Here is a 13,565-nt window from a genome sequence, read left to right as displayed (position 1 = left end):
AGAGCCAATGAATTGTTTAGATTTTGGGGTCATGAAGTCAAAGGTCACAGGACTCATAATGTATGCATAAATAGCTGGTGATCACATCATTAGAACCGATGGAGGAATTACCATCAAACTCTGGACATGATGTACGTATCTTGCAAAGCCAATGAAGTGAATATATTTTAGGTTCATGAGGTCAAAGGTCAGAGGGTCATACATGTTTATGAGAAATCGCTTGTAATCACAATATTTTGAGAACCTTGAATTTGACAAATTGCTTCTTTTTTTGTTTGTAAAATTGCTCTATGACGGAGGCATCATTTTCGACTGCGCAGTCGAAGTTCAATATAGTTTTCATTCCTTCAATTTGTTAACTATTTAAATGGTTTTTTTTTTTAAACTATTGATTATCTTCATTTTGTGAGCTATTGATCATCGAATAATCTATTTTTTAAATATAGCTTGACACATTTCGAATTAAGGAGCTTCCAACATGTGGTATTTTCCATGATATTTTGTTGAATGTGTTGTGTTGGACTCTCACAAACCTCCAGTTAAAGATAAAGACTAGTTATGGTCATGCAAGTGCATTGTGAAAGAAACGTTGTGGAAGCGATCAGAAAAGGTTGATCATCTAACATATAAGTATTGGTGTGTACTGCAAGGTTCTGGAATCATCAAAATGATAAGAAATTTGGTCCAGTCTTCGTAAAGTTAAAAGCACTGTACACAGAAAGATGTTTATGGGACTACGCACACTTGCGTTTATCTCTCACATAACAATAGATAAACTAATTTACCAAATATATCAATTAGTAGGCGGTTTCCTGGCAATATTGTTATCATCATGTCTAATTCAAAACATATTCTTTCACATGATTGGTAATAAGAGCTTCTATTTCATTTTTTGAAATTGGGGCATTTCCAATACTGGTCTTTATCTTTAATGTACTTCTGAAGCGTAAAATAGTTAATGTACCTAATACACATTGTCCTTATAAGTATTTGTGTTAAAGGAAAATAAATAAGTATGCTGTTTGATTGTGTAATTAGAGCAATATCTAGCATTTGAATTAACTTTGCTATGGATAAATGAATTCACTTTGACTCATATTGACTGGGTATCCAACTTCTTACATAACACATTTATTTTTATAATTAGCAATACATGCACATTCACAACTGTATTTACATAATGAAGTGGACACTTTTAGAAGTAAAGAAATGTAATAAGTAGTGAATTTTTTATCAGCTTCTGTTTTTAGTAAAATATATATTTCTTGTCCAAGTTCCAAAGTGCTACTTTCGTAATACAACTGTCAACAGACAAATCCAATAAATAAGCATACGTCAATTGAGCTTTCATTTTGAACTTTCCATTGTATAATGAACAAAGGTGCTGTTTTCTACATTTTTGTAACCAGAAGAATTTGTAATATGAAAGAACATGTGCTTAACAAGTTGACTTTAAAGTTTCAAAAATTACTGTTTCTCAGAAATTTGACTTCTTATGCGTCACAATGTATATACATGTATCTTACATATTAATATCCATACATGTATAATAATGCAAAATGTAGAATTACTTGAAGATAGCTACATAAACATCAAGGTGTGAAAAAGTACAACAAACTTATCGGATAGAGCTTTCATTTTGAACTTTCCATTGTATAATTTACAAAGATGCTGTTTTTCACATTGTAACCAGGAGAATTTGATTGGTATTATATATAAAGGAGTAATACGAAAGAAACTGTGATTAAAAACTAGACGTTCAAGTTAAAAAATTACTGTTTCTCAGAAATTTGTCATTTCATGTGCCACTTACATTTTAATTTCAATATACATGTATAATAATGAAAAATGTAGAAATACTTGAAGTTAGCTTCATAAACATCAAGGTGTGAAAAAGTACGACAAACTTATATAACAAATGCTTAATACACTTTTATGTCAGTTCATGTTTGGAACAAGACATTATAAAAAGTGAACATAAACATTAGAAAGTGTATAACAAACTTGTGTAATATATACAGGTATGAAACAGGTTTATGTGGGTAAGACAGCGAACAGTATAAGTACCAACACATACAAATTTGGTTTCTCCAACAAGGCAAGACAAATAGGCAACATATCAGTTGTTATATTTAAATTTATGTTGTATACTACAATAAAAAATCTGCTTTTGAACTACCAGTATAAGTATGTCTATGGCTAGAGCAAAGTAACAGACCAGTTATCCCGATATGAAGTGTGCCACTTTAGAAATGTCAAACAAACCTCCCAGGGATGTACCCTGTGTATATACCTGTGGCACTAGGGTACATCCCTCGGATCTCTGACACACAACAGCTTGGGATAACCCGTCTGTTGCCTTGCCCTAGCCGTCCATGTTGCCAGAAGACAAAACATCTATATGCTGCATGGCGCATGGCTCGATTTTCCTCTCCTGGCTCCTGTGGCTCCTCTTCCAAATTATAAGCGTCATTCCACATGGCCCGTTGGATCAGAAGGGCCACTTCATCGACGATGAGCTGGAAGATCTACATGAACCAATGACAAAGACAAATATTGAATAAGTGATAATATCCAAGTGGAATAACATTTTTCTGTATTTAGGTGAGATCGGAAACAAATATAACCCAAGTTTATTCAATATTTCTATACATGATCAACACAGTAAGAAATGAAGTATGAAATATAACACAATAATAAATATAACACACTTTTAACATTCATGATTTTCATTCCCTATCATGAGGCTCCATTAATGCACCTACATGTAATATAATGACTTTTCAAGGTAAATTATTTATAATGGAGCAGTCAACCTTTTTCATAACATTGAATTGCAAACTCTATTCAGTACATTGTGCTGCATGACATGGTTTCCCATGCCTTGTATTTTGGGTTCATAGCTAGCAGGATTATTTAAACTGGTTTGGGGGAGCTCTGTATCACGTATTGGTTTTGATTCCCCAATTAATTTCTTTTTTATTTATAAATGTTATTCAAATCAGTGACAGGTTGAATCACAGGGCTTAGATTTCACGAGTTGAATTCACATTGTAATCCGAGTTAGAGCAATGATCATAATTATTATTGATTGCTAAATATGTGAAAACTGATATCCTTACCGCATGCTGACTTCGGCAGTCCTCGGGACGTTGCCCACAGCATAGCCTTTCTACATCTGTAGGCATGTCTCTACATCGTCCACATCTGCACCAAGGTAGATCAGCCTGGGGCGGGGGCACGTAGTCTGGTGGTGGGTAGAGGAGGTCGAACACCATCCCAGGACGTCTCTTCACGTTTATCAGGAGTAGATCCTGAATCTCCTTATAAGTCATTTTTGAAATGTCTTCCTGTATAACAGAAAAAGGAAGCTTCTTACAACTTATATTTCATGGAAATGTTTCAATGAATTACTAAGTGAATTGTACTATTTGTCAAAAATTTGTTTTCTTGGCTTCAAATATTTTCTACGACTACCCCCTGCCCCACCGCTGAAACAATTTTTTTTCTGAAGATATAACCCCCCCCCCCCCCCTTGAAAAAAGCCTGAGTACGCCACTGCATATCACAAAATCGCAAATAGTACAGAAAATAATATGGCCTCTTATATCAGTAAGTGGAGGAGATGAGCTATTTATTGCCCAAATAGTATTTGATGTCTTAGATCTATATTGGAAAAACAAAACATACAAATTATCGATCTGTACCCCAAACACATACCCTGATGATGGGGGGGGGGGGGGGGGCATAATTCCTTTTATTTCTCTGTATTACACAGTGTAAGCATGCCTACCGTCAACCTGGTCTCCCTCGCATCCCGGAGTGCTTGAATACGTTCCCTATCATTCGTCTGAGTTCGGCCTGATGTGGCCATCCCAGCAACAGTGCTGGCACCACGTCCAGCCCGTTTGCCACGATTGCCACGTTTGGCCCCGCGTTTGGCTTGCTGTGTGGCTCCCTGTCTTTGGGGTTCCGAGTCGTCGTTCGACTCAACTTCCCGTCCTCGACCTCGTCCTCGTCCACGTCCTCGTCCTCGTCCTCGTCCTCGTCCTCGACCTCTCTTCTGGCTCTGTGTGCCTGCTCCAGATCCAGCGATGGCAGCCCGAGACGTAGAGGGGAGATCCTCGTTGGCGTTGCGTCGTCTCTTCGCAATTGTCGGTCTTTCCTCGGCAGAGCTAGAGACGTCCACGACCACGTCCGATGAACTTGACCGCAAATATTCCTACCATATTATAAGCAAAACAAAGAAAATATAAAACACAATTAACATCATAGGCAATAGTGCCTTATAATTATAAAGAGTCTAGATGTTGTACCTGTAAGTAAGGAGCCTAGATCTAGATCACTACGAATCTGATTATAATTTAATGTGTTTCATCAGTGAGATTAAAAAAAACAAAAAACAATTCGGAATTTTTTATTAATTCATCACTTTATTAGGCAAATTCCGCGGCCAACAAAAAGGAGAAAGCTAAAAGAAAACGGGAACAAAAGTCATTGTTGTTATATGTTTCCCCTATAGGCTAGACCATGCATACCCAAATTGCGGGGTGTCAGATACGAGCTCGCATTTACAATTATGAATCTACGGAGGACATACTGTGTATGATCGAATCTCTTTGGTTGTAGTAGTTGTCGTTGTTTATTAGTCGTTAAAAATATCCAGTTATCCATGCATTATCATTTTGTGAAGGTTCTATGATGTATTGGATATTCTATACGAGGTACAAGCGGGGTACAAGTAGCCTATACCAGGGTCGGCGGGACTAGCCGCGATCCGAAAAGTTTTTCTTGCAAACAGTTAGTCTTTTATCAAAGACTCCCGCGCTATATTATGCACAATTAGGTGAGCGAAATAATCCGACTCGCCGACAGCTCTAAATGCAACTACCACGGCCTCTAATCCATACAGAGCCTTGACTAAAGGCTAATATGCACACACCACTACACGTGTGTAAAAACCACTGATCTTTGGGTAGAGATCAGTGGTAAAAACCCAGTACACACACACACACACACACACATTCACCACCACGATCCGCTCCGCTAGCCTCCCTCCGCTCAAGTTGCGATTCTCAGAACGACCTGTACATTGTTTACTTAGCTACCCAAGAACGGCGGAACATAAACTCTAGGCATAAACTCCTTGGAATTAGTCAACCGGTCAAGTACATGAATTGGTCATATCATAGCTCAGATGATGGCGATAGCAATCACATTGTTGAAATACTAGTATCTGACCTATTATCAATGTCAGTCATGTATATCATAATTATAAGTCCTATATTGAATCTATAGAAAATGTAGACTTTATGTACGTGACTCGGTGCTCTGATTGTACAGCCTCCCCCCCCCCCCCCCCCCCCCCCACCCCACCACCGCTCTCATCAACGGTAACAATTAGGCTCATTTTGCTAAATTACTTTTGTAGGCAGAACTGCCTCGATCGGCTCTGTTGATTGACCATCGACTGCATGCTAGAGTAAAAATGCAAGAGAGATGGTAATCACACTCGCACTGAAAAAGTTTACATGCACCTAAGCTGTTCATGAAATATAACGTCAGCAACATTTCTACTCTGGCAAAAATCGGTCAATATCTGGGGAGAATCAACTTTCAGTTTATTGAAGACATGCGTGCTTGACCATGCATTTATCCTCGTTTAGGATGTTTGGTAACTATAGCTGGAGTTGAACGATCGAGAGATTCTGCCACTTGAAATTAGGGAAAACTTTATAACTATATAACTATAAAAGAGCAGTACATTCATAAATACTGACAAGTGCAGTCTCTCATAGTACTAAGCGGAGAAGAAATAAATAAATACATAACCCAAATCCAACTACAAAAAACACTGTGTAAAATTAAGTCCCCCAATTCGAGATAACAAAAATAAATAACTTCTTACATAATGATACAGCGCCAGGTTTCTAATCATAAACATGCAGGCTAACGCCAACGGGATGAAGTAAGAGTAAATTAGTATTTGTAATTGGTCATCTAGTCAAGTCACATCGGATGACATTCATTAGTGAGCAATTAGACATCTATATTTCATCGACACAAAATATAGGAACGAAACGGCACAAGAAAGGCGCAAGCAGCATATAGATGCTAAAGCGCAGTGGATGAACGTTGATGATTGCAATCAAAATGTAGTTCAAGTTGTATACACTATCTTACCTCTCTCACATGGCGATCGTATGCCTCGTCAACGTCGGTTCCCTCGTCTGAAGAGAAGGTATATACATAATCTGAATCCATGATGGGTCAGAAAGTATAACGATGTCAGTGAATTAGCGTAAAAACGAACGGCAATATTATGCAATAATAAATACAGGTGTCAGTGATAAAAGCTAGAAGATGGTGATGAACATGTGGCATCTAGTCTAGTTCATGGTCAGCATACCCCTTCAGTGATTTAGAGACAAGAAAGTAACATGTAGATGGTGGCATATATTGTACAGTCATCAGACCCATTTCACCACTTTGCTCGTATGATATGTTATATAATTATATATTATAGGCCTATTTCATGTATTAGTGCAATCTCACCTAGCTGTATTCATTTGTATGAAACCATCAACATGGCACATGATAAACATTGTGCGTTTTATTGCAGTATTAGTAGTAAAAAATAAAGACACGGCCAAAAGGGGACTAAAGTATAGAAGACTAGTCTCACCAAGCATGGACCCTCGATGCACCAAGTGACATTCAGCGAATGGTCGAATCGCTCGGTTACGTAACGAAACTCCAATGAGGGTTCGCGGTTTCACCCCATCCCAGATGAACGTTCCTTGCAATATTCGTGTACACAGTCATGACAGTGTATGGTCTTCCTGGGCATACAATACCTTTCAACATTACGCTAGATGTCATCGTTGAAAAAACAAGGAAAAAAACAGGTATAAATGACATCTCCCTGAACATACTAACACACGACCGCTGTGCCGTTGATACCATTACTGGATGAAGAGGCTCATATCATCTTTTCACCTCATACATTACGTTTTGTGATCGGTCAGGGGAGGGTATGGAGGGGCTGCAGATAGCCCCCCAAAAATTACCGTCTTCCTCATTTTCTAACTAGATTTCAATCGCCTTGAACAAAAATAGATGCATACAGTCATGAATACATATATTTGTGTGAATCACTAACAAGACAAAGTTTAATCCCTGTTTAGGAGTTTGTCTGAACATGCCATTTTTCGGCAAGGGCTGCAAATGAAGAATAAAGAGAAGAAGGAACTTGAGAGAAGGAGAAAAGAGGAAGAAGAAGAAGAAGAAGAAGAAGAACTAGACAAAGAAGGAAAAAGGGAGAAAATGATGAAGAAGAAGGAGGAAATGAACAAGAAGAAGAAGAAAAAGGAGAAGTAGAAGAAGAAGAGGAAGAGGGAGAAAATGAAGAAGAAGGAGGAGAAAAAAGTAGGAGGAAGAGGAGAAGAAGAAGAAGAACTAGACAAAGAAGGAAAAAGGGAGAAAATGATGAAGAAGAAGGAGGAAATGAACAAGAAGAAGAAGAAAAAGGAGAAGTAGAAGAAGAAGAGGAAGAGGGAGAAAATGAAGAAGAAGGAGGAGAAAAAAGTAGGAGGAAGAGGAGAAGAAGAAGAATGAAGAAAAAACAAAAGGAGAACAAGAAAAAGAGGGCATAACGAGTCCCGATAAAGACCTTCGATGGTGACGACAAGTTGACGTTTCCCTTGAAATATTATTGTAAATGTATACATAAGAAACGACGCAGCATCGGATTGGAGCGTTTTTTAATTCTGTGATCATTGTTGTTCTTCTACGCACATACATGTTTATCCCGTCATGTTTCTAATTCCCGTTGAATTTGTCAAAATTATCTAAACGCCCCGCCCCCCCCCCCAAACTTCCTTATACAAGCGTGACCCCGTGTACGCACTAAAAAAATGAGAATAATCAAGATGGGCTCGTCTATTTTACGCCCAGTATACAACCACTGTCTTCATTCTTTGTAGGAGATTGATCTAAACTGGGAATACGCGAGTCTTGAAACACGTCATCACAGGATGGAAACAAATATAAAAAAATAATCCATGATCAACAGTATTTGCCCCAAACAGGAAATTATAAATCGAAACCCCTCATAAAAAGTACCGCAATTCAAGTTTGCAATGAGCGTTCATTTAAATGTTATTACTTTATGACCGTTCATTAATTTTGTACAGCTTGTTTTCTCCCCTTTTCATTGATATTTTATCGTGAAATTACATCTAAATAAATTATGTTGTAAAGTCAAACGCAACATGTTTTAAAATTCAGAGATATTGTGAACAGAATATCCTCCTTTTGTTTGGAGAATAAAAAGTGTTCTGAACGATATTCAGTCTGTCATCTCATTTGGAAGATGACATGCGGGATGACAGTGGTGTAGCGTGGTCGGACTAATTGGGGGCACCTTATGTATTTATTTGTTTTTTTCAAAAAATATCCCCTATGGTCTCTATTTTTTTCCTCCAAATTATTGGTGGGGGGGGGGGGTCCCTCTCGCTAGCCACTGCGGGATGACATGTGTTTTTTCTCTGATTTTGAGGTGTTGCAGTAGCATTTGTGTATGTTGTTATATGAATATTTTGTTTTTTATTGACTCATTGAGGAATTATCACTACATTTTGACTCGTACACAAAAAAGTCACAGATTATTGCAAAAACTTTCGCAATTCAAATTTTAGCTTTCACATCTCTCCTTTATACTTTATATATGTTCATACAGTTTGTATCATTGCAAAGCTTATATAAAAAATGAATTAATCGTTTGTTTGGACAATAAACAATGCTGTTTGTACTTTGTACTGTAATTGGAGTGGATATTGTGTGAACTTTCTTTGCTTTTCCTTTCAATGTAATTTCCCTCTTTTGCTTTTATAAAATGGATAAATGGTTTATTCGGGCTTTATGTTTTTAGTACACACAGAAATTGGTATTTTGAATCTCAAATACTTGATAAGTATACACCATAAGCGTACCATTACGGATTATCCAGAGGAAGTGGGGGGGGGGGGGGGGGGGGGAGGGATTGCGCTGAGGTCTTTTCGCCTGGGCCAATTCCCCATTTTATAATGATATTGCAATCAACCTGAAGAACAATGAATACAAATTTAATACATAAGGTTTATGCATGAAGAAAAGGATATAGTTTTGCCAGTAAATCGTTAAAAAAATTCTACTTGTAGCGATTGTTCTGAATAATTTCAGTTTTCGGCACTCTTCAACACCAAAGTGACAACGCAGCACAATTATTTAATCGTGTTTTCATGCAGTTATAGTTCGTCTAGCTGAGAGCAAGGTGCTACCCACCCGTCACTTTTTCATTTCCGATTGAATATGACAAAATTACGCCCCCCCCCCCCCCACCAACAGGCTCAATCATGCACCCCCAAAAAAAGGAATTATAAAAATGGGCTCTATATCACCTGATAGCTTGTTTGTTAGGAGGGTGATCTACTTGAACGCGTCATCACAATTTATAATCACATCACATCACATCCATAATTAGCATTATTTTCCAAATTAGTATAGTAAAAAGGATATACACAGGGAACATACCATTACGGGTTGTCGGAAGGGGGGGGGGGTGCTGCGGTCTATTACGGCGGGCAAATTATCGTCCACTAGATTTCAAACGCCTTGAAGAAAATATAGAAGAAGAAGGAGGAAATGAACAAGAAGAACAAAAGTAGGAGGAGGAGGAGAAGAAGAAGAAACAAAATGAGAAAAAGAAAATGAGGGCATAACGGGTCCCGATAATGTCCTTCGATGGTGACGACAATATGACGTCCTAAAGTAACAACCCAGCACGATTCGAGCGTTTTTTAATTCTGTGATCATGTTGTTGATTCTCCTCACATACATGTTTATCCCGCCATGTTTCTAATTCCCGTTGAATTTGTCAAAATTATCTAAACGCCCCGCCCCCCCCCCCCCAACTTCCTTATAAACGCCAGACTCCGTGTACGCACTAAAAAAAAAGGGGAATAATCAAAATGGGCTCGTCTATAATTATTATACGCCCAGTATACAACCACTGTCTTCAAAGTTTGTTTGTAGGAGATGGATCTAAACTGGGAATACGCGAGCCTTGGAACACGTCAGCACATGATAGTAAAACAAAAAAATAAACAATCCATGAACAACAGTATTTACCCAAAACAGGATATTATAATATATAGGACCCCTCACAAAGGTACCGCAATTCAAGTTTGTTATTACTTTATAACCGTTTATTAATTTCGTAAAGTTTGTTTTCTCCCCTTTTCATTGATATTTTTTCGTGGAATTACATCTAAATATGTTGTATAAAGTTAGTCATACGCAACATGTTGCAAAATTCATCGATATTGTCAACAGAATATCCTCCTTTTGTTGGGAGAATAAAAAGTGTTCTGAACGATATTCAGTCTGTCATGCATTATTGCCAATGGCGTAATCATCTCATTTGGAAGGTGACATGCGGGATGACAGTGGCAGAGCGTGGTCGGACTAATTGAGGGGGCACGCAAAATTATGTATTTCTTTGTTGTTTCGAAAAATATATCCTTATGGTTTCTTTTGGTTTTTCGAAATTATCTGGGGGTTGCCCCCCCCCCCTCCCCCACGCTACGCCGTTGCGGGATGACATGTGTCCTGCAGATTTTGAGGTGTTGCAATAAACTTTTTGTATGTGCATGGTTATAGGAATATATATTGTTTTATTAACTCATTGAGGAATGTTAATTACATTTGATTCTTACACAGATTTTTGCAAATAGTTTCGCAATTCAAATTTTAGCTTTCACATCTCTCCTATACATACGACTTTATACTGTAATTGAAGTGGATATTGTGTGAAATTTCTTTGTTTATCCTTTCAATGTAGTTCCCCTTTTACTTGTTATAAAATGGAGCAATGGTATTTTTCAGAGCGTTATGTTTTTAGTACACACAGAATTTGATACTTTGAATCTCAAATATCATAATAATATACACCATAATTATAAGCCATTACGGATTATCCAGAGGAAGGTGGGGGAGGGGAGGGGGGGATGTGCTGAGGTCTTTTCGCCTGGGCCAATTCCCCATTTTATAACGATATTGCAATCAACCTGAACAAAAGTGAATACAAAATTAATACATAAGGTTTATGCATGAAGAAAAGAGTTTGCCAGTAAATCGTTAAAATTTTTTACTTGTATAGCGGTTGTTTCTGAATAATGTCAGTTTTCAGTTTTCGGCACTCTTCAACACCAAAGTGACAACGCAGCACAATTTAATCGTGTTTTCATGCAGTTATAGTTCGTCTAGCTGAGAGCAAGGTGCTACTCACCCGTCACTTTTTCATTTCCGATTGAATATGTCAAAACTTTCATAATTACATCACATCCATAATCAGCATTATTTTCACAATTATAATAAAAATGACACTATAACATAGGGAACATACTATTACGGGTTGACGGGGGGGGGGGGGGAGGGGGAGTTGGTGCTGCGGTCTTTTGCCTCATTACGGGCAAACTATCGTCTACTGGATTTCAATCGCCTATGAACAAAAATATTGTTATATAGAAGAAGAAGAAATAGAAGAAGAAGAAATAGAAGAAGAAGAAATAGAAGAAGAAGAAGAAAAAGAAGAAGAAGGAGAAGGAGAAGGAGAAAAAGAAAAAGGAGAAAAAGAAGAAGAAAAAGAAGAAGAAGAAGAAGAAGAAGAAGAAGGAGAATTAGGAGAAGAAGAAGAAGAAGAAGAAAGTACAAGAGTATAGGAGCTAGAGGAGGAGAAGGAAATCAAGAAAAACACCGATAAGAACCTCGATGGTATATATAACTCGATGGTAACGATAATATAGACAACGTAATTTTACGATGCACCTCCACCCCCCCCCCCCCCCCCCCCACCCCCCCACCCCCCCCCCACCCCTTCCTATTCAGTGCGGCGCGACCGATCGGCATGACGGTTGGGCTAAGGAGGAAAACGCGCGAAATTATAGGTGCACAATTTTGACAAAATACAAGGGGGGATTACTCAACAGGTACACGGGCACGTTGAGGGGCTAAAATAGCCAGACACACTCATTTGGGTGAGAGATCATCGTACACAATGTGTCGTGTGTATTTCGTAATGGACAATTTGTAATGTATTTAGCGACAAATACGATGGATGATCTAGAAATTTACGAGAAATTGCGCCGAAATTGAATTATTCTGCAGATCGCAGAACGTTTACATGAATTTTGTTTATCATGTTTGGTCTTTCTATACCTCTTTGTTGGCCGAGTTAGCCCCTTGCTGTGATTTGATTTTGACGGGGATCGGCTGGTAAAGTGGTATCACTACTAGTGGAATCCTATCCTACCGATTTTCAATGCTAAATTATGATTTGTTTGCACGGACAAAAAATACACGAAACACAGGTAAGTCCCTTTTCGTCAAATGCTTAGCCTAGTACTACTGGTTTAATATTGTAAAGTTGTAGAATTTAGTGAACGAACTGACACGGCTCAGATCTCAACTGTGATGGTGAATGCAGACAGCCCATGCGCGGGCCGGGCAATCCGTCCATACATGTACAGCTGAGGCCGACGCAACAACAGGGTTGATCACTGGCAGCTACCGCAGTCACTTTGCTAGTATACAAACCCAATGTATATTTCAACTCGTAATCGATTATCAAATCTCGCCATTGCAAGCAGACGACAGACATTAGCGCATGCGCAGTATAGTTACTCCTGATAGATGGCGCTGTTTGAATTTTAAAATTGTTCACCGAACGGCAAGCGACTGAACCGTTCATTCGGCCATTTCAACATTGAGCATTTGGGCATATATTTCTGCTTTTTTGAGAATTTAGGTTGAAGTATTGCCATCTAAACCTCTGAAGACAATATTCAAACAATATTGAATGGATATTTCGCACCCAAAACCTTTGAACTGCAATTTTACCATTACTGGTCTTTACCTTTAAATCTGAGATGCATGGCCCTACGTGTTATCAGTGTCTGTGATATGGTGTTATATTGAAGCCCTAAAAAATGATCATGAAGTGCCTCAAAAAAGTCAAAAAAACCTTTGAGTGACCGGTTTTTCCATACTCGTTTTCCCCAATAGACTGTAGTGTTACAAAACCGTTAATGTTTTTAAAGGATCTAAGAGAAAGTTAATAGCGGATCCCTTTAAACTCTTTCTTCCGGCATGTCAAATCCCATTGCTTCTGCATTATTGGCAGTTGCATTATCGCTGTTTTTCGTGGGGGACTTTCAGCGCATTTCTTTTCTGTATAACATTACAGCCATATTGTACTGCCTAGAGGGCTTTCAGTATTCAATCCCTTTGATCATAACAAAGTTACAGGTAGCTTGGCCTTGGCATGGGAATAAGATTTCTTCCTCATTTTTTTTAGAGGGGGTTGGAATTAAAGAGTGATACAGACCTTCACATACTATATTAATGTAGATTTCATGATATGGGGTCCATTTACACAGCCCCAAAACTATTGAAAAAACTATTGTTGTTGCTTATTACTGTCATTTACACTATACTAGCAAAACCCATAAGATAAATCTCTTTTT

At 38.2% G+C, this 13,565-nt stretch overlaps 2 protein-coding genes across 2 annotated transcripts in view; one reads left to right on the top strand and one right to left on the bottom strand.

Annotated features, from left to right (window-relative positions):
* Positions 1-1,555: 1,555 nt before the first annotated feature.
* Positions 1,556-6,264, bottom strand: LOC105438610. Its single transcript, XM_011666632.2, has 4 exons — positions 6,184-6,264; positions 3,794-4,222; positions 3,123-3,350; positions 1,556-2,528 (listed from the first exon to the last, which is right to left on the bottom strand). The coding sequence occupies exons 1-4, from the start codon at positions 6,262-6,264 to the stop codon at positions 2,256-2,258; spliced, it is 1,011 nt and encodes a 336-aa protein (XP_011664934.1). The 3' UTR covers positions 1,556-2,255.
* A 1-nt stretch (position 6,265) lies between these two features.
* The window catches only part of LOC574636 (sorbin and SH3 domain-containing protein 1), a 106,122-nt gene continuing 98,822 nt past the window's right edge, over positions 6,266-13,565 (top strand). The window contains exon 1 of the mRNA XM_030984031.1: positions 6,266-6,277. Coding sequence (XP_030839891.1) covers positions 6,266-6,277 — 12 coding nt within the window. The remainder of the gene's footprint in view (positions 6,278-13,565) is intronic.

This window comes from Strongylocentrotus purpuratus, unplaced genomic scaffold (assembly GCF_000002235.5).
Source record: "Strongylocentrotus purpuratus isolate Spur 01 unplaced genomic scaffold, Spur_5.0 spur5_contig_832, whole genome shotgun sequence".
Classification (NCBI taxonomy): Eukaryota; Metazoa; Echinodermata; class Echinoidea; order Camarodonta; family Strongylocentrotidae; genus Strongylocentrotus; species Strongylocentrotus purpuratus.
The sequence above is the reverse complement of the archived record's forward strand: the minus strand, read 5'-3'. Positions and strand labels throughout refer to the sequence as shown.

What these genes read in the sequence shown, in the direction of transcription:
- LOC105438610 (XM_011666632.2), bottom strand. Translation starts at nt 6,264, where the DNA reads ATGGATTCAGATTATGTATATACCTTCTCTTCAGACGAGGGAACCGAC. An exon ending in CGAGGGAGACCAGGTTGACG is followed by an intron (nt 3,351 to 3,793) that starts GTAGGCATGCTT and finishes TCTGTTATACAG; the next exon opens with GAAGACATTTCAAAAATGAC. An exon ending in ACTGCCGAAGTCAGCATGCG is followed by an intron (nt 2,529 to 3,122) that starts GTAAGGATATCA and finishes TGGTTCATGTAG; the next exon opens with ATCTTCCAGCTCATCGTCGA.